This window comes from Phallusia mammillata, chromosome 6 (assembly GCF_965637545.1).
Source record: "Phallusia mammillata chromosome 6, kaPhaMamm4.hap1.1, whole genome shotgun sequence".
Classification (NCBI taxonomy): Eukaryota; Metazoa; Chordata; class Ascidiacea; order Phlebobranchia; family Ascidiidae; genus Phallusia; species Phallusia mammillata.
In genome coordinates, this window is record NC_137257.1 from 2581054 (window position 1) to 2602733 (window position 21680).

The 21680-nt window shown below is 36.1% G+C and overlaps 2 protein-coding genes across 2 annotated transcripts in view; both read right to left on the reverse strand.

Moving 5' to 3' along the window:
* LOC145232200 (protein CMSS1-like) overlaps positions 1 to 21680 on the reverse strand; it is a 57459-nt gene that overhangs the window by 822 nt on the left and 34957 nt on the right. Inside the window, exons 3-6 of the mRNA XM_080096741.1 lie at positions 20489 to 20606; positions 20248 to 20310; positions 19405 to 19540; positions 18986 to 19104 (exon numbers count right to left, since the gene is read on the reverse strand). Coding sequence (XP_079952867.1) covers positions 18986 to 19104; positions 19405 to 19540; positions 20248 to 20310; positions 20489 to 20606 — 436 coding nt within the window. The remainder of the gene's footprint in view (positions 1 to 18985; positions 19105 to 19404; positions 19541 to 20247; positions 20311 to 20488; positions 20607 to 21680) is intronic.
* LOC145232199 (uncharacterized) lies at positions 25 to 10360 on the reverse strand. Its single transcript, XM_080096739.1, has 8 exons — positions 9843 to 10360; positions 8264 to 8386; positions 6643 to 6765; positions 4211 to 4491; positions 2808 to 3541; positions 2274 to 2507; positions 1355 to 1473; positions 25 to 947 (listed from the first exon to the last, which is right to left on the reverse strand). Exons 1-8 carry the CDS (start codon positions 10128 to 10130, stop codon positions 672 to 674), a joined length of 2178 nt encoding a protein of 725 aa, XP_079952865.1. The 5' UTR covers positions 10131 to 10360; the 3' UTR covers positions 25 to 671.

The following is a 21680-nucleotide window of genomic DNA, read 5'->3' on the forward strand; positions in this document are numbered from 1 at the left end:
AGGGCAGCAAAAAAAGTCAGCAAGTTTGTATTTTGTTCGCTTTATTAGGCAGTAAAACCGTAACACAACACAAATAAGGTACACATAATGCGCTAAATAAAATGCAAACAGAAAATCAAACGTTTTTGATTAGTGTGTGATGGTTGCAACAACATGATAGCTTATGTATTTTCATTTTCTTCGAATAACTACAGGTTTCGTCAAAAGTACAGTTTGTACCTTCGGCCTGTAACTCCGAGAGCAAATTTGATAACTATTTTGAAATGTAGCCTATAAGCTATTGCTGCCAGGCATAGTATCAAGTTAACTTGATATTTTGAAATGCGTTGTAATCAAACCAAAATCGTGCACTATATCCAGTTTTGATACCAAATAAGTATCTAGGAAAAGCCTCTTGTTGTAACCAATGGAAAGACGGAGTTGCGTATATAAAACGAAAAATAGTTTCCATTCTGGCGTCAGGGGAAAGATATGTCTTGGTCGTTTTTATTAAAAGCTTCTGCAAGGCAACCTTATGTAGGATTCGCCCTTAAAGGTTGAAAAACGACAAAAGAGTGTCAAAACCAAGAAGTTTTGTGGAGCGTACAGCACCAGTAGTTCCCATCCGTATACAACCCATGGTTCGGCGCATTTGCCGGGAACAGCAACAAACAAACAAACAAAGTCAATTCTTATACATCATTGTGACGTAAGTGAGGGGGTGGCGGGGGAAGGTCTGAGGGGGAACGAAAAACCGGGTTTTGTAATTCATCACTGCGAAGGCTCCCAGCGCCAGATGAAACACTCGACAGAGTTGGGCTGCCTTGAAATGAGGCGCTTGAGCGTTGAGGAACGACAGTCACGTGTTCCAAGGTCGATGTGGTTGAGTGACTTTCGTCGATGCCGCTGTCGACCCCTGATTGGACGGCGGTGAACGAGCCGAGCGTAGTCGGTTTAGGTACAGCTTCCTGAGAGGGTAAAACAAGAGATAGTTAAGGTTTGTTTTGGTAGAAGACATAGACATATATATAGAGAGAGAGAGAAACACCGTACAAGATTTGTATCATATATATATAGAAAAGTACAGGCTAATAAAACGGAACAAAACTTGACAAAGTTATGACGTTGCTTCCATTGACAAAGTAAAACAGGATAAGATTGATTGCTGGTTAACTTTGTCCCTTACACTGCTTGGTAAAGTACCACACAAAAACAAACACCCAAAGTCACGTGATGACACTTGGTGCATTATTACGTCACACACATAAGGCAGAAAAATTTTTCCTTCCGTTTTTCTCGTCGTTGTTAAACCATTTATAAGCATGTCCAAGCGACAATGCACTTTGCCTATATCTAAAAGCAAAGTAACGTTTACCTTGTTGGCATCAGCATCCACCCCGGTTGGTCTGACATCGTCCACAGACACGTCATGATACATTTGCGGTACGTTAAACTCACGCTGGTCTTTGTAACGTCGACGAGGTACCCACTTGCCTATAGAAAACAGTAGCATATTAATTGCAAATCAAGTACAAGCAAAGTATTCGTCTGTTTCATGTATTTGTTGCTTCTTTTTTATGTAAGTCTTTCAGCGTATAAATGATACCTAATGCAATTTTACAAAGACAAGTATGAAGAAAAGTATTATCACATTAACAGAATGGCTCAATGATTTTTATATTTTTGTGTTTGCCGCAAGATGGCGCAAGTTACCCTATTTATGTGGCGTTCTGCCTTCGGGGCCTGGTGTTTACCGATTGCTTGTCTGCGATCACACAGTTTTGGTTGTGTTTTTGATGTGATTTTAAAATTAAAAATACAAATATTTCGTTAAATTCGTTTGTTCAGTTTTTTAGTAGGAAAATAATTTGTTTTTGTGGTCGTCATTTTTTAAACTTTAGTTTGAAGGCAACCCTGCATGACTAAAACTATTCGTTGAATAGAAAGTGTTAACCGTACATTGCGCTTCTAATGCTAAGCCGGGCACCAAGTACCAAAATAAGGCTAGATCAAGCCCGTTTAGAGCTATAACCAGTGATGGGGTTCAGCCGGTTCGCACCGGTTCTATAGAACCGTCTCCCGAAATTTTATGAGACCAGCGATCCGGTTAGCATTACTGGTTACTGTCCTGGTACGTTTTGTAACAGAATTGGCTGAAAAATATGACTTTTGTGATAGAACCGGCTAAAAAATGACTTTTGTGATGGGGCCGACTGACAAAAAGTTTGAATCCCACCACTGGGTATAACTATTTGTAATGTGGTAATTTACTGTACATTGCACTACGAACTAACCTCTCTTTCGTCTTTGCTCTGAACAGCAAAACACCAGCGAACAAATAACCACCATTAATATAAGAGCGGCCACCACAGCTACGGATATGACCAGAGATAAACTGATTACGGAAAGAAGTGGACGGCGTGGTGACGTAGTAGAGTCTGTGACGTTGCCAGTGACGTTGTTCAGTGCCGTCGCGGTTGACTGGGTTTCGGAAATAGGCGTTGTAGGCCATCGGTTTTCTCCATCACCTGTGTTAACATTTTATTTTATTGTTTAAACTTTAGAAATATTGAGTTAACTTAAAATGTTTTGTAAAAACATCGGATAAAACAATGCATTTGCCGGAAAAGCATCCTTAAGTTTATATTAGATAAAACTTTATATTATATTATTAAGTTAAATATAAAACGTCTGTGTTAAAACTACTGAACTCTAAATTACACAAAATTGTTATGAAAAAAGTAGTTTTTTTTTGTTACAGTTCTATAGGAGATGATTGAAATTGAAACTTACAAAAGACAAAATCTTATTGAATTTTTGATAATCACCTGAACTTGTAAAATAAACAGTCGAATCTGTGACCACTTGGGCTGTAGTTTCAATCACTTGGCTCGTTTTCGACGTTGCATCCCCAAAAGTGAAAAGTGTTGTTGGTGACGTCATAGCTGGTGACGTAACTGGATTTAACGTAGGTTGTGTCGTTGACGATGCTTCCGTTGGTGTAGGTTTAGTTGTAGATGCTACGACAGAAGTTATTAGGGAGGTGAGACTGCTTGTTGGAACAGCAGTGGAGGTTGTAGAACTAGTTGGAACAGCTGTGGTCGAACTCTCAAGGGTTGAGGTTGGGCTGTTTGCAAATGCAGAAGTTTGAGTTGTTTGGGAAGGTGTTGAGGTAACATCTGTGGACGTTGTAAAAACAGTAGTGGTGGCAGGGAGGGAGGTTGTCGTTTCAGTTGGAATAGCTGTACTTGATGCCGATAGGGAGGTTGTTGCAGAAGTGGGAATAGCTGTGCTGGAAGTTTCAGGGGCAGTGGTAGAGATGACAGCAATAGTAGAACCTGTAGTTAACAGGGGGGATGTAGTAGTGATTGGAACAGTCGTCTTCGTAGTTGATGGGGAGGTTGTAGTAGTAGATGTAAGAGCGGGAGTCGAAATACAAACAGGGCAGATTTGCGCGTCAATTTCCTTTCCGAATCCGCCGTTAGGATCGTGGTAATCTTCAACGTCATAACAACTTGAAGGGAAAACTTCGGAACCAAACTTATTCACACATCGGCGAGTTCTGGTAGAAATAGACCAAGGTTAAAAAGATTGTTTTGAGTTTGCACAGACAAACAATGTTAGCATTTTATCAAATCGAGTTATTTGCAAACTGATGCAAATTTAAATCTGCCTCTTTTGACAAATAGCATTGAGATAGTGTTACCTTCATTTTTTAACTGCGACCGGTAACATTACCATTAAACTAATCAGAATTTTTATATATATATATTTTAGTATTATCGAGTTTTACTACCAGCGTTTCTAAGTGGATCGCAGCGCTTACGTATTTAAGCGGGTTGCTTAGCAAGCTTCGTGCAGTCAGGTGACACAAAATTATGTCATTTAAAAAGGTAAAAATGGTAGCGAAAAACTGTAAAATTTGAACGATCCAAATTCATACCTAAAATCTTTGTATTACCAATTTTTAAACACGTCACAGGTAGCCGCACGAAACTGGTTAGTAAACCCGCTTAAGCTACGATGGTGTATGGTGTTCCTATTTTGCTGTTAATCATATACGTTTTAGACACAAGATTTTGAAGAGCAGCTTACATAAGAACAAAGTTGTCATTTAATCACTCAACTTCAGTGCTAATGAAAATAATTTTGTGGGATGTTACAAGGTTGCCAAGTCTTTAATAGTAATTTTGCTCTCAGTTAGATATTAGTTTTATCAAGCACTTATTACCTGGTACGTGTACAGACGAACGGTTTGTAGCAAGCGCTCCAAGGTGACCACTCCTGCCAGCGGTAGCAGCCATCTTCGTCAATAGAGTTATTGCAATCCCGGATCCCGTCGCACACTCGGAAAGATCCGATACATTGCGCGGTAGTTGTGTTCGAAACTTGCGGCAGAATTCGCGCAAGATCGTCGGCCCTCTGGTAGACCGAACAACGGAATTGCATGAAGCAGTACCGACAGTTGTACTCGTCCGAACCGTCGATGCATTGCTTAGTGCCGTCGCATACCTGTGAAAAAAAGCATCTTTTTTGGAATTGGATTTAATGATAATTATTTCAGTATTTTTATATCTATGGTGTTGTTTTATTTGTTTCAAAATCGGGCCCCCTTTTCGCAAAAAAATCTCGTATTAGGCCTGAAAGTTGGTGATATTAAAACACAAATAAGGTTTAGCGTAAAGTCAAACCCGAATCAATGCCATTTTTCTTTCGCAACATTAAATTTCACCTAAGTTAACTAGGAAAGTTTAAACGCTGTAATAAGTCAAAAGATTTCATCAACTAGATAAAAGTTCAATAAAAACAGTTCGATTTATTGTTTCTAGGCCATCTTAGTAAATTCTCGTCTTTTTAAGGCAATAAAAAGACTGAATACTTCAGTTTATTGCATCAATTGACATCAAGGTCACTGCATCAAGGTCATTAGTCATTGTTTACAGTTTCAATGAAAGCCGACCACAAGAACCGCGCGTCTTTTTGATACAAGGTCAAATTTAGGACGAGCATCTGGGTCAGACGGGTTAAGACCATTAAGGAACCATAAACAGGGATTTGTACCGCTAGTGGCTCGTAAAATGTTACGACATAACTACAAGGATTCAGTTCAGTGTAAAAAATTGTAGGTCGTTTGCATTGAACTATTTCACATCTTGAATTCAGAACATTTTTCCAAGTTTCTGTTTAACCCGTTTTGTTTAAACAAAGTTAAATGTAAATTGGTATCGCGAAAAACACGCCTTTTAGAAGTTAATTGTTAGCAAAACACCAAATAAAAAATTACATGAAGCTTCATAAAATGTTACTAAGGTTTGGCCTAATGAAAAATTTAACGACCAAAACAGACGTAAAAAATATATGTTTAATTGTTTAGACTTTTCAGCAAATGCTCATGCCATCACCAGTGATTTTGTTTTATCTCTATTTACAACAAGACTCTACACACAGTTTGACAAACAGACTTTCAAACAATCAAATACATTTTGTTGGAACTGTTGTAGGCAATGCATCCTGAAATTCAGAACAAATCTTGGCCTGCATGAAGTTAATGGAGCACGTTTCAGATATTTGGGCTGTAGGCCAATACACGCAAATCTCTTATGTAACCTTTTTGTGCACCTGCAATTCTTAGTAGTTTAATCGAAATTATGCGCATCATGTTTAACACTTCACGTTTCATTCGTCAGAGTTTGTGAATTTTGTTGGAAAGCCAATAAAATAATGTTTAGGGTTTAAATTGATGTTCAAATTTATTGGAAACTCAATGAAATGACATTTTAGGGTTTAAATTAAAATTTGTAGGGAAGTCAATAAAATGATATTTTAGAGTTTAAATTTATGTTAAAATTTATTGAAAAGTTAAAAATAATATACTTTTATAATTGATTTATATGAAAATTTATTGAAAAGTCAATAAATATTTAGAGTCTATATTTATATTTAAAGAGTATTATACAGAAATATATATGAAAATAATAATGTTGTTTTCAACGAACTATTTTGTTAGTTTCGTTTTGAGGACATCTCTAAAATCTTACATGTCATCGGAGGAAACTTAATGTTGTTTGGGAAATGAACTAAGATTGAAACACGTTGCAACAAACAGACAACGCCCTTTTTGTGTTGCTGCGTTGGCGCTTGCATTGTGAAAAAAAACACCGCAAAGTACAATAGAAAACTTTTTTACGACCGCTGACCACAAGACAGATTGGGCGCTGATACAAGGCGACATTTTCATCCTTGTTCGAACAAAACTAATTCGTCAAAACTTGACAGTAATTGAAAGGTCAGAAAATGTTTACAGGTTTTTTCGAAAGTTAAATGACAGACACGTGGATATGACCATTTGAAACACCTTTTTGTTAAACATTTTTCCACATTCTGTTAACCTTAGTGAGTATATAATGGTGACTTTGGTTGAAAAATCACCTTTGTAAAGTTAAATCAAGATCTTAATTTTATACCATTTAAGGTTTCTGGATTTGGTTTCTACTGCATAATAAAACGTTTTATACACAAAGATTTGTCAGTTATTTCCAAACCATGCCCGAAAACATGACATGATATGTTAAAAACGCATTATTTGGCGTTCCTGAAGATAAAAAACACATTGGACCAAATTTTGTGATTGTACTTTTTGCAGGTTGATGGAAAAGTACATACCTGGGATTTGGGAATACATCTTTCATGTGGTTTTCCGCATAAGAAACCATCGCACCAACCTCCGTGCCAGTGACAACCAGTTTCATCCAAACCCTCTGCGCAATCTTTTGTCCCATCGCACACCTAAACACGAAGATGATTGCTTTATTCAAAGTAACTTGCATATTGCTTAAAAATATCCTACTTTCCATGCACTAAACATAGTTGTGCATGACAGGATTTAAAACTGGCCGTTAAATGGGGTCTGAACTCGATAGAACAAGCCCTGAACGTAATTTGTTTTGTGACAAAGCCCAAATTAGATCAGAAAGTTAAAATTGTGACAAAAACAAGGCCAGGTGTAAAGTCAGCTCCAAATCAAGCTTGCTATGTTCCAAGTACAGTCATATTAAACCGATGATCAAATTAATATTTGGATTTTGTTTTTAAGGTGAGTCCTTTGGTCATGTTATACAGACAAGTAAATTCATGTAGGTTGGACGTTGGACTACGGCCTGTGAATAATCGGATGTTTCACAGCAAACCAAGCCACGAACACCGCGTTTTTATGATTAAAATAGACTGATTTAGCTCGCCTACTCATACGTTGTGGTTTAAGCGCCTTCTTGCATTAAACACCTAAACCGCATTGGGACCGTGAAAATGTATTTTGTTTGTTGCGGTTTTGTCGCTACAAGTTCAAGTCGCTTGGGCCAGCTGGCGCGACTTCCATATGTTTTGGCCGAATGGCTGACATGTGGTTAAAGAACACTTGTACACAAAGATTGTATGCTCGTTTTTTCAACAATCAAATCAGATAGAACCTTATTACAACTGTTATTGCTTACGTTCAAATTGCGCAATGGTTATATCATGAATTAAACACAGCATCCTTAAGTTTGTTAAGGAAATGCATACTATTCCGGACATGAGTATGAATTAGTAATAACCAACTCCGATTGTAGCCCTTACATTCAATTGGCCTGTTGAGTAAATTTGTGAAGCTTAATGCACATTAACCTAAATACTGGATCGATTGAAGGGCATTGGTTTTGATCCTTGAAAACGACAGGGGCAATCTGTTAATCTTGCTGTTACTTATGTCAATCATCGATCTCGCTTTTAACCCGATGTGTTATGGTATTTGGTACATGGTAGTTACTACATGCTGTTTAGCGGATTATCTGGTCGCCTGCAACATAGGTTATTGCCTTCAAAAGCCCATAATTCTTGTTTACTCCCACGACATTGATTTTCAAGTGCATGAACTTTACTGAAAAATATTTAAAAGAATAACAGCATAGTTTCTAAAATATGCGTTGAAAAATGCTTTTTTAATAATTAAAAGTTTCAGTTGGACCACGACAGTTGGATTTAGCTGTCAAAAAAATAAAGTGTATTTTTGCACAGCAATTTCACGTTAGACAGCTTATAGTCCATGAATTACCTTTTGACTTAGTTTAATTTCGTATAAAACCAATAAATGTCGGCTTTTGTTATACGCCTGTTTGAAATAAGACAGTTTCCTACGTACCGATTCGATTTTAATAGCAATGAGCAGTCACAATAATAAGTAAGCTGCAGACAGTGTAGTCTACACCCAATTCTTTTTTCCACATTAATTCAAGTAAACATTAAATACCTGGCTAGAGGAGATGCATGGCTTAGAATCGGCATGGTGCGCGCAAGTAAATGAAGTAGTTTGATTGCATTCGTTGCATCCAACTTCGTCCTGGCCATCAGGGCACTGCTTGATTCCATCACACTACACAAAACAACACAAGTTAATGGACGCTAATGGCTGCTGGGATTGATGCATTAGTTTCAATTGGAACAAGTAAACAACGTGGAATGGTAAACAAATGCAAAATGTTTATTTGATTCTGTTTACAACGAACAACAGAGGGCCATATGGTAAAGTATTTCGTGAAGCTAATAAATATGGGAGACAAGGCAGTCCGAATTTATAACGTTGTGTGTACAGTATATGTAATATTTACAGTGAACGATGTAATGTAATAGAGTAAAATATATACATTATCTCTTTTCAGTCCAGCCGAATATGCGTCCAATTTTTACAACTTTTTAAAAGTACGATTGGCATCCATTTTTAAAATGAGACAGGTTTTTTTGTATTCTTTCGCTCTAAAACACACACAAAATAGTGTTTTCAATGTAAACTCTTAATTTCTACAATATCACCCTGAAATAACAATCAAAAATAAGGACATAAGTGGCGAATTAATACGTGTTCCTCTCCTTGCTTTCTATAACACCATGCGGTTTGTCATTTAAAAAATGACATGTCGTGTACGAAAAAGTTGTGACAGATTGCGCATTACCTCAAAACGCACTCGCTATAATCCGATGAACACGCGAGAGCACTTATTGCGACACATTATGTTAGTCTGCGACAAAATGAAGCATCACATACACGACTAGCTCGACAAATTTATATGGCACCTACCAGCGAGCTTCGTTAAGTGAATTTTTACAATTTTATTTGAAATATGACATTTTATTTAAAAATCTTATGTCATTCTCAAATATAAAATATGTCGAAACGTTATGTTTTTTACAAATATATTGGATTGTCCGTTTCTAATTAGAATCTTTTAAGCGGTGAATTGTGTACCTAAAATATTAAACAGTTTTTTCAGGTCTGCAAAATTAGATTTTTATCTGTATGCAGTCTTTTATTACGTCACATCGTGCATGTTTTGTTATTCGGTTGCACCTTTCACGACTTTGCAGCGGCTGCATTGAAACGAATTTGCATGGCAATTGAATGTTCTTACGTGAACAGCTAAAAAGCCCTTTAAATGCCAGAATGCAAATTTGTAATAAAGAGCAAACTCTATCATGCATCAATGGACAATGATTGCGAGTTAAGATAACCTTAATTAAATTGTTGTTTGGAAATTGTTATTAAACGCAAAAATGTGCCACCGACGCGCTGTCCCTACAAGATACAATGATGGACAATGTAGTCTATCAAAAGTATTAAAATACAATTGTATTTCCATGATAGTCAAAGATGTCTAGTTTGATAAGAAAAGCATTAGGGATGCGGCTACTATAAGATACACTACAGTAAAATGCAGATAGAAGCTACAATTATTACACTGATTGCCTTCCACATTTTTGAGAATATTTTTTATAAGCCAGAATTATATAATCTGGTACTAATGTTAAATCGTACAAACAAGCACATAAATTACCTGAACCCCACCGGCACAAAAAGCCCCATTTCCCCGGCTTTGACAGGCTCCCTTCAATTCAGATTTTCCTTCACAACATTCATATTTGTCGACCTTGCTGTTGCTGAGAAGACCGATGGATTGATTGGAACAATTTAGACAAGTCATCTGCTGGTCATCGTAAGGTATCCAGCCATCAGGGGATATATTGGAGTCGTACAGAGTAGTAGGGCACCACCTTGTTTCAGCTGATGCTTGCTGGGTTAAATACCCAAGTATTGAGAGGTATAGCACAAGTTTAAGCATCATGTTCGTCGGTATAACTTCGGAAAAGTCCACGCTTTTTTGACATTCACAGGATGTTCTCTGCTTTATAATGTACACAGTCTGATCAATGGTAAAAAGACCCTTTTCAAGAAAATATGTCAGTTGAAACAATGCTTGTATAGGTTACAACAAAAGATGTCAGATTACAGCTCCTGCAAGTCGCACCGTGATACTGATTTAAACAATTAAATCGTCTGTCTCGAATTTAATTATCTAGCACTTACACGCTGTGAACAAACACACAAGCATTTCTTCTTAGAGTCTTGTCTGGGAAAGCAAATGCTACAATCAACTAAGCTACCGGTGCCTGACTGTCCAAACATGTATTGCATTATGCATCCTGTCATATATTACCTGATACATCCTGTTGCTCGTTCGTAAACGCTTTCAATCTTACATTACTCGATAATGTAATTTTTAACACAAATTTGTTTTTTACACAAATTTTGCATTTACAACTATGAGTTAAGAGTTAACAACGTCAACGCAATGATTTGGACACAATTTTAAAGATATATTTTAACATTGTTTTTTTTGTGTGTTTTCGCAAACAAATATTTTATGCATTATAACACAAAGCCATACGATATCATTTTACCTTACTTCGCTTGTTTTCACTTATCAAAACATACCTGCGAAATCTGAAAACTTTTTCTGTCTAACTCTAAATATCAACGAACACAACTGAAATCGGGGCCTTGTGTTAAACTATCGTGACATCCTGGACATCAAACGTTTCGGCCGCCAATCAGGGGCACCCTTGCTGCGTGGAAGTATCTCACGAACTAAACACCAGGAACTGAAGGCCCTGGGGTCTATGCAGGAAAAGAAAAACGCCAGTCGCCGTGTTCTAAATAATCAAATCGGCGACGGGTGCCGGTTTAACAACCGTGTCACTGTTTTCGCTGGTGAACAATAAAGAAGTCACTATTAGGGACACCGATTGGATGTAATACAATGAAATTAGGTGCGAGGTGATGTGATTATTATATACGCGTGCCATTTTTTCCGATGTAATCAAAAAAAAAGTAATGGAAACTTTCTTGATTTTTGATCCAGTTTTGATATGTATGTAAACTTTTATACATACAGTTATTTGACCAAAATGCCAATTTTAATGATTTCAAGTAAAATGGTTATCTCTTATTGACAAAAAAGTGAAAAAAGGACAAGCTTAAAAGACAATAATACACCTATTTCAGGTAAAATTATCAAAAAAACTTGTTATTGGTTTCTTATAGCAGTCTAGTTTGGGTTTTATCATCGCCTTTGCGTTTTCTTAAAGTATCTACTAAAATACATTTTTAAATACAATTCATGAAAATGTCTTTGGCAACGATTTTAGGCCCAAACACCTACAACTATTACTCCATACACACGACCAAATGTCTACTCGCAATGTTGAAACAAACAAATAGACGATTTCCAAAACGAACAATCCTTTTCGTAGCAAGAGATAATCCACTAGCAAACAAAACAAAAAGCTGCAACTGTTATGTTTACACCGGTTCGCGGATTAGAGGCAACACGCACAGAAGGCAATATTGAACTGCGGTGAATTATTAAGGCAAAGGCCAGCTGGTAGATTGCTAACCGATACCGGGGAATGCATAACAGACAGCTTAGTGGCAGGTTTTAAACTTGACGATTGGTATTTTTACCTTTATTTTTTGCACAACATTAAATAGCTAGATCAGTGGTTCTTAACCTGCGGGTAATTACTTTCCAATGGGTAAATATAAGGGAATAATTACATTCTTATTTTTTTCGTGACGTCTACCTTTTTTGACATCATAGTAAATAATTTTAGTTTTGTTGAATTTAGTTTAGTTTTAGGGGGTGAATAAAGTTTTTCCCAGAGAAAACTATCATGAAAATATTAAAAACCACTGAGCTAGATGTACCCTAATGCAAACAAAACGTAAATCTACACGAGCAGCTTAAACATGTTTCCTAAATTTTCCTTATTCAACCTGATGCAAAAACTGTGTTCTAAAATATTAAAAACAAACAACCTCAACAGTCCTTCATAATATCAGTGTTATCCTTTTAAAAATACTTTCCTTCATTGGCATGAGACTAGTCATAGAACTTGTATGCGTAAGCGCTGGAACATATAAGGGGTTGAAACTGGTTTTACTGCGTCAATGGTATAGACTTAGAGCCCTTAGCACTGTTTATCCTTTATAAGTCATTTGTTCTAATATGGTTTGAATGCCGATTTTTACCAACACTGTTGTAGCAACAAAACTAACTGACGTGAAAATTAATGAAATCATTTCTAATTCCCCTAAAGGAATTCCGATATTAATGTTTGGCATTTACAAAACATTGGCTTTAACTGGAAATTTGGTCAAATTGGTTCGGTTGCCGAAATACCGTTTCATGCATATTATAAAACGTTTTTGACAAAATTAAAAAACAAACTATTTTCACAGTAATATATATCCGAGTCACGTGATTGCCGGAAATGGTTCGAAATTTTTTTGCAGCAAAAATGTTTTTGCAGATCTTTGCAAACGTTACAGTTGATTTAAAAAAAATTCGTGGTAAAAATGTTAAAAGTGAGAAAAAACAAATCTATTTAAGTAAAACTTCAAATTTAATTAGGTAAAACTCTTGAAAAAAGAACAAGTCTAAAAAGTAAGTTCAAGACTTTGACCTTACATCCAAAACATTTGACCTTACATTTTGTTGGTAATGGCGACGTTAGGGCTTACCCACCTCTTTGTACTTTTAATGAACTTTTATTGCAAAGACCGACTTTAAACTCGTAAAAAAACGTCTCGTATTTAATCCACGACATCGTGGTATGAAACGGAACCGCACATCATTAAACAACTTTCGCATCCAGAGAAGGCGAATTGGCCGAAATTTGGACGCAGAATGATAGGTTACCTGACATTTATCATCACCAGCCAACTTACCGGCACGCTTGGAGATAAATGTTGCACCAAAGGTCGTTAGTTCAAACCCCGACAGGAAAGACGAATTTATTGAATCCAAATTTGGAAAGGGTTACACATAAGATATAGCCAATAGGCTGCAGAAGGTAAATGGTGCTATGGGTGAAAAAAATAATTAAATCGATTATATTTGAATAAGATTTTGAAGATGTAAATATACACAGGGGCTTTTAGTTAGAAGCAATGTTCACCATTTTGAAAATTGTGCCAAGTTAACCCAATATCTTTTTAAAATAATTTTTTACGACAATCCGACAACAGTTAGAAAACTAAAAATTGCCCTTTGTCGTGTCATCATGCAACAACAGAAAATGTATTAATGATTGTTACCACACAGTATGTCTAATGTGGGAAAAATGTTATTCAAAAGCTAATACTAGTTCACGCAAAACATATGATTTTATCTATTAAAAACAACTGGTAAATTTGCAAACCAGCCCACAGTGAAAGCATAACCAGGGTCATTTTTTAGCACAACACAGTGGTCCGTTGGTTGCGTGATATCGTGCGTGATTGGACCGAATATGACAAGCGCATCATATGTTCCCGAGTTGATGAATGTTCGCCTGCGTCAAAGAATTTCGCAGAAGTGATGGTCCACAGAATTCACTTCTGAAGAACTTTCTACTGCCGGAAATGCTAGGGTCCGGCCCTCGTTTCGAAACGCGTCACAAAACACGAGAGTTTTTTTTATGAATGGGCAATCTGCCAGTTACCTTCTAATTTTTTTTTCCGTTCCAAATAACGTTTTGGGGTTTGGGCTGGGGTTGGCATGAGTTGTGCATTAATCTTTTTTGCAAGAACCGCGCGTACCCTTTGATGAATTTACAACAGTTCACATGGTAGGTTTGTTAATGCTTGCATGTGGTATACAAGCATTAAAAAGATTGCATTTTTATCCCACCCTAGTACTTATTTCTTACACTAAATCACTCGCTTATTTTTATACAATTCTGCAGCTGTTATCTTATTTAGTAATTTTTTTACTTGTACTTTTCGGTATTCAATGGTGGATTTACATGCCTTTTATGGGTTAAAACAGTGGTTCTCAAACTTTTTTTGTTGCGACGCCTCTGGAAAAGTTTTCAGGACTTGCGACGCACCAGCAAATAAAAGTTAATTAAGAAACTTAATATTAAAGTTGTGTTTATTGATACAATAACTAAAAGTTACGAAACGGAAATATTCTGCGACGCCTTTGGAAAATTGAAACGACGCACCAGGGCGTCGCGAAGCACAGTTTGAGAACCGCTGGGTTAAAAGAATGTCGACGCCTGGCTAACGTATTTACTCGATTGTAGCCTAAGCTGCACAAACTATAGGGTAAAAAAAACTTTGAAAGCCGCCGCCCATACGATCACATAAATACGATATTTAAAAAAAGGTTAGAAAGAATAGCCATGAACTTATGCTTTGCGAGAACCAACGCCAATCATGTCATTTCTGTCTATGATGCTAACACACACACTTCACCATATACTACACATAACGGTCAACGCACGTTTCGTCCAATTAGAACCTGTTCCAAACATTAGGCAACTTGACGCAGATTTTAGAGGTCGCATAGAGGCATTGTACTAGGTTTAACTAAATTTGACCAAATTTATTAAGTAAGCCACACGCCTTTTTGCGAAACACTGCGCAATGGTGACACACACAAAATATGGATTGATTTCGAAATATGTTCAACAGCCAAGGAGTTACCTATAAACCTTAAGCGTAGGAATCGAAGTTTGCATTGGAAATGCGTGTCATGATAATGAACGTATAGCGTGCGTTTTTGCTGGCACATTGCGTGGTCTTAGCACGAGGTAACACTCTTTTAAACATGCGCATCAGGAAAACCATTTTGTTTCCACAACGTTGAAAATGCGCGCACAAAAGACACGATGGAGTTTTCTGAAGTTTTATGTTTTGTTTAACTATTTTGCAGTTACATGCAACGAAACAAGTTATATGTGTTGCAGCATTGGTATTCGCATTTATATGTGTTTATTACTGAAACATTGATAATGGTTTAATACTAATATCAAACACCAACCAATGAACAAAATTTAGAAAGTTAATTACAATTACATATACCTTATAAGTTAGTTTTGGCGTCGCCATTTAAGAAATTTCAAACCGCTTTCGTTCTTCGGAAGCTACTTCCGAAGTGAAATACCAACTTTGGGTTTTAGCCTACAACGTGAATGTTTTAACGTACATTGCCCATTTCCAGGTATAATACATCGCATTTCATGACATATACAGCAAGCAACGAACCCGCACAAAAGGTCAAACCAATTTCTCTGCATCGCTTATGAGTAATAGTGTACAAGTCGGCAATTATAACTCTTTGCGCTTTGTACAGCGGCATAAAAGGAACCTTTATGACCTCGAATAACCCTGAAACAGAGGGAGCGGTATCCTTTCATGACGTATTGAGTTCTTAAAGGTAAATTGTGGGCGTTTAAGGTTGGGGATTTGCTTTTAAAGGAGAACCAAATTTGGGTTCATTTTTGAAGCGGTTTTGCTTGAACCGCAGTTAAAGTGGAACTGATATGAATAATATTAAATCTATATTTGGAAATCGAAATTAAAATGGAGTTGTTTATCCAAATATTGTAAATAAATTTATATTACTGACAATTGTACAAACTGCATACCTTGCTACTAAATTTAAAGATTTATCTGAAATTTTACCATAAAAGATTGATAAAAAACGTCAAATCATTCAAAGTTACTGATAAGTATTTTGGCATATATCGAAAATGGCCCAAACGAGTTTTAACATTTAAGACGGAATTCAGCTGAAATACCGAATCGTTACATGTCATATGAATGTCGAACGCAAAACGGAGAAACCAGAATTATAAGCTCTTTGGTGTAATGCCTCAAAACAATCAAACGTTTGTTCAATAGAAAAGTCCAATTATTATTTTGCAAAACGTGAAGTGAAAATATTACAAAAAATTAGAGATTTAAAAAATACACACAGCGTTTTTTTCAAAAAAACATATGAAAGTAAAAGACGTTTAAACGCTGCAAAAATGGGTTAATAGAAAATGTTTTGGTTTTTATAAGTTTTGGTAACCTACAAGCACAATTTAATCTTGCAACAAAATGTTAAATAACTCAAGTAAACAACAGCAGTGTCGATCTTGCGTCAGCAATTTTTCTGTGTATACTGAGTCAACCGGAAATAGATACAAGCATACCCAGAGGCGCTGCGCATATTAGGTTGATAATCGAATTTGGCTCAATGTGGGCCCATAAAAAACACATTCACTATGAGTTGGGTTTTCTCCCGCCTGCGCAAACGTCACAAACGAAGGCATTATGACGTCATACGCATGACACAGAGGATATTGAATTTTTGGAGGCCTAAGTGGGCCCTAGGAAGGCGAAAACAAGAAAACAATCCGTTTAATAGGCTGCTACCGTTCGTCAATGCGAAACCTAGTTAAGATTCCTACAATGTTTCGTAATCTTTTTGCTGCGGAAACAATAGGTTTACATCGTAATACGTCGAAAAATTGAGTCAGTAGGGAATCTCTAAGAGAAGTTTTGCGAAAACGTCAACACATGGTTAACGGTTTAAATTCCACGCAGGTTTAGTTATCAAAAGCAAACTGTTTTATTTTATACTGAAACAACTCTCTGCTCTTGGGTTTACAGTAAACTTAGATTAAAGAGCACAATTGTAAATCTTAAAGCCTGAGCGCGTGGGGTTAACGGTTCAAATCCCAGGCGGACTTATTTGTTCAAACTAAACTACCTTGTTTTATAGTAAAACGTTTTATTGCATGCGTTTTAACAATCTTTGTACTGGGAATAATAATTATGAAATAACCTATAGTAAACTGTGTTCACTATTTTTATAATTTTTCCCAAAAATTTTGCAAAGCCTTTTTTTGGTATGTGTCTATAATTTTTTTCGGGATTTGTAATGATTTTTAGCCGGGTTGAACAATATTAACCCTTCAACATATGGCGTAGACAAACAAAATCCCTACAAAATCGCTAATATCACACCAAATAGGTCATACGCATAGCATTCAGGTCAGAGTCTTAAAACCCGCGAATTCTATAACGTTGTTGTGATTTTTCATTAAGTTTCAGTCAGCGTAAACTTGTTAACAGTTATGGGTAAACAGTAAATAAGGAAAAGATCCTTACAACAAATTTGCTAACATCACATGAAACAGGTCACACATATATCATCATCTCAGTCATAGCGTTATTAGCCGCGAGTTACCGTACATGTTTATAATGTTTTGGGTTTTGTTGTATATTGTTAAAAGCCAATAAAAACCCGTCAACATTTCTGCGTAAACAAAAAAACAACCTTACAATTTTGCTAACATCACATGAAATAGGTCACATACATACATCATCTCGGTCATATTGTTATCAGTCGCGAGTTGCCTTATGTGTCTGTATAATCTTTAGGGTTATTTTGTTTTATCCAGTTTAAGCAATATAAACCCGTCAACATTTCAGCGTAAACAGAAAACAAGGAAGACAACCTTATGACAAATTTGCTAACATCACATGAAACAGGTCATGCACATATCATCCCGGTCATAGTGTTATAAGCCGCGAGGTGCCGCATTACACTAATGATCGTCGTTATTACTGCTTCCACATCAAACACATTGTAACACGAAACCGGTGCGTTTTTCCTCACAAACATCAAAGGGGAACTCAGGAGTCCTTACTCGTACATACAATATCGCGTTAAGCGGAAAATTTACGAGTTCCCCAACCAATATGAGATTTAAATTGTGCTAAAAGCGGACGACGCCATTCGTCACCGTAAAATATCCCAAACTGTTTTTGAAAAGTTTAATAAACTTGAAAACATTCTAGTGAATACAGTTTTCGATTTAGAATGTTCTTGGACATTCGCATGGGCCACTAAAACTGCCGAGATTGTAAGATAATTAACTGACACCCGGTTTGGGACAATAAATATTGTTCATTTCGCATACCTATTTCATTTCCGTTTTGTCCGTTCATAATAAATTGGTTCATATAGACAAGATTTTGCAACAGCGCAAAAATACCTAAACACCATACAGAAAAATAGGCTTTAATCTGACTTCATAGGAGAGGTGTTTTATCATAACTTTTGTTACTACTTAGAAGAATTTGAGATATTAACAAATTATATATTTTACTAAACGTGATAATATATTCTGTGGACACCCATGAAAATAAAATATCTTCGTTTTATAGCACAGCGAATTTTGTGCGGCTAAATAGTTTTTTGAGGTTGGGGGTATACTTCAAGGCCTTGTATAATATCAGATCTATATCTAAAAGTTTATAAATAAAATATGTTTAAATAAATTATAAAGTGTCGTTAACCTTCTTTTTGCACAAAAGTTTAAAAATCCTTGGATGTAGGTGACTTTTCAGCTAAATGAAGTCTTTCTAGCTCAACGGCAGCAATGCAAACTAAATTCTAGGTATTATAATTTGATATCTCTGATCTACGGTGACCGACGCTTCTATATTTAGTTTCCGATTTTATCACGAAGTTAGATATGTTAACCCTATAAACATTTCATGTCCAAATTTGGACGCTTCTGCTGGAATTTTACACACTTTTTAAAGCACATTTTTACTATATTTTTTAAATAAACAAATAAATCGCTATTATTTAGTATTTACATTTTGCTTTAAGCATTTCATGACAAAATTTTGACGCTTCAGTTGCATGTTTACACAAATTTCAAAGCATATTTACAACAGCCTTTTAAAAAAAATAAAGTAACCGTTATGGTCTAGTATTTAAATTTTGCATTAGGTTGGTCTAAAGAAAAATATTTATTGAATGCTTTAAACAAGTACATTCATCAACTTTGCCATATTCGAATGTACCTTGTTGTATTAAACCTTTTATTCTTGCGGGTGTTCCCACAGCAAAATGGACGATACCTTTCCGTAATGATTTAATTTGATCCTCAATTTTCATGTGTTTCGAAAACAACTTTAAAGATCTTCAAGACAATGTGTCAGCATTAATACACAAACGAAAACATTTCAAAGTTGTCACAATTTAACATTAGGATTTCAATTTATTCTTGGAGTATTCTATAATTCATTAGCACGTTTCCTAAATCAACAACAAAAAATATAAAAATACTGCTTTTTATTTTGTTAAAATCACAACTATTAGTGTTAAAATCACAACTACTGAAAGAAATATAGTGAAAGAAAAAAATGTTTAATGACCTTGATTACACGTTTCAAATTCTATTTGCATTGGAATACTTAAAAAACAATGAATAAGCACTCACTTGCATTTCTTCCCTTTAAAATCTTGCGCTTGAGTGTTAAGGTTACAAGCTCGCAGAGCGTTGCCACACACTATGATGACCAGTGGCGACATCTTGTGTTTATAATCAGCTGATACTTTCCGCCACTTGGGGAGCACTGCGCACAACACATTGTTTATAGACATCGGCTTTTAAATGGCTAAATGCACAGAACAACAAATCCACAGAATTTCTATTGTAGCGTTTTGCTATGTAAGTTTGAATTGATTCCGAGAGACTTTCTACTTGTGGATCGAACTTTCTGACCTAAATCCGGCTTTAAAAACACCTTGGGCCTGTTGTACCATCGCAGTGGTTCTTAACCAGGGGTACGTGAACCCCTTGGGGGTACGAAGCATCAAATCAGGGGGTACGACATGCAGGGTGAAATTATATGCTATTTAGGCATATTTGTGAAGAATGCGTAACAAGTTACTTTGTTATGTACAGTATCCAGAGCGTGTTAGTTTTGTACTACTTACAATACTGTTTTCATGCATGCATTCAAAATCCAAGTTATAGATACACTGAGTTTAATTGTTACAATTTTATTTACTTCCGTCGGCCATTTTAGACAGGGGGTACGAGAAAATTTTATGAAAGCTCAAAGGGTACGAGCGCAAAAAAAGGTGTAAGAAACACTGTACTATCGTGTACAACTTTGGTTTGTAATGCAAATGTGTGTGCTTCCTTATCTAAACGGATGGTACAGTGCGAGACAGAAAAGTTGTCTGTGGTGGGGATAAATTAAACCAGCGCAAGTATCCCATTCTCGTCTATTTTTTATGGTTAAAATAAAAGCAAATTCTTCAAACATGAACGCACCTTTTTGCAGGTAGGATGCAATGGAAGGGTCTCTGTCGGTGTTACACGCACAAAAATGTTCATCTGCATTGAAAAAGTTAATTAAACTTAAACCAAATGTTAATTATAAATTGATAAATTCAACCATAGTCATTTTAAATAGCTAGTAATGAAAAAGTTTAGAACCACTGAACTACAGTTTCATACGTGTATGTATTTGGACAAAAAGTGGAATTGCAAATATCCATCTTATCGTTTGTACCATATAATCTCAAATCCTCTTCCTCAACTGATGAGAGTTTTGTGAAATGGCGTTGCAACGTTGATATGAGGTCGGTCGAATCGCATCCTTTCTCAGGGATGTTTTCATCCGTAATACGCTGAACAAATACTGGTATGTTACAATTGTTTAAAAATCATGTAAAACAGTGGTTCCCAACCGGGGAGGAATTCCTCCTAAACTGCAAAAAAATACATTGAAAATGTTTCAGAATATTTTTGTGTATACATTATTATGTCCATTATAATTTGGACCCGGTTCACATTTGGTAAAGGATTCTGAATGGGCATCCCTAATTATAAGGTCTATTTCAAATTGCTAAAATTTTTTATGTTATATTTGTTTTTCTTCTTATGGGGAGGAATGAATAGTTCGAAAATGGGCAAAGGGAGGAATGCAACAAAAAAGGTTGGGAACCACTGATGTAAAACAACGAATCTAATGTTGCTTTTTTATCAAGAAAGGCAGATCATTTTATGTCCAAAGCTGTATTGTCGTAGATATAACCACAATAGAAACATTAGTCTCGTAGATATAAGCAGAATGTAAACAATAATCTCGAAGATATAAGCACTTAGGCGGCAATTTTTATTTTATTTTATCTATTGGGTGAGCATAAACTTGTATGTTACAATTGTTTAAAAATCACCAAAAGAAATTAATTAAATAAAATTGCTTGTCATAAAAATACGCTGGCCATTTTATGTTTAAATCTGTTGTCGTAGAAATAAGCAGCAAAGAAACTTAGGCATATTGGCGAAGTTAACCCTGAAGTTTACCTTATTCAAGGGGAAAAATGTCTTGTTTTACACTGTCCACAATCGTTGATAACATCCACTTAAAAGTGGCAAAGATATCAATAACGTAATACACGTCTATTTAAACGTTAACCAGTTCCACATTGGGTCTTCTTAAAACGCAAATCACAATGATATTTGAATACATACGGTGTGACCCTTTAGCCGTGCATGTGCGACATTAAAGCGCTTGTCATATATGTGCAGAATGGTAATACATCAAACCCAGTATATCAGCTATGGCTTTTTACTATTGCGTTCGCTATTGTGCAGTTACGCGAAGTCAGGAAGACAGAAGGCCAGGAAATGTGCAGTTTCCTATTAAAAGCCTCAAAAACTGCGCTGCTGGCTGCGAACGCTCGAGCCTTAACTGGCAG

Bases quoted from the DNA above. Each gene is read 5' to 3' on its own strand.
- LOC145232199 (XM_080096739.1), bottom strand. From the start codon at position 10,130: ATGATGCTTAAACTTGTGCTATACCTCTCAATACTTGGGTATTTAACC. The intron at 6,766-8,263 runs GTATTTAATGTT...CTTCGTGTTTAG, and splicing joins CATGCATCTCCTCTAGCCAG to GTGTGCGATGGGACAAAAGA. The intron at 948-1,354 runs GTAAACGTTACT...TTACCCTCTCAG, and splicing joins TGGATGCTGATGCCAACAAG to GAAGCTGTACCTAAACCGAC.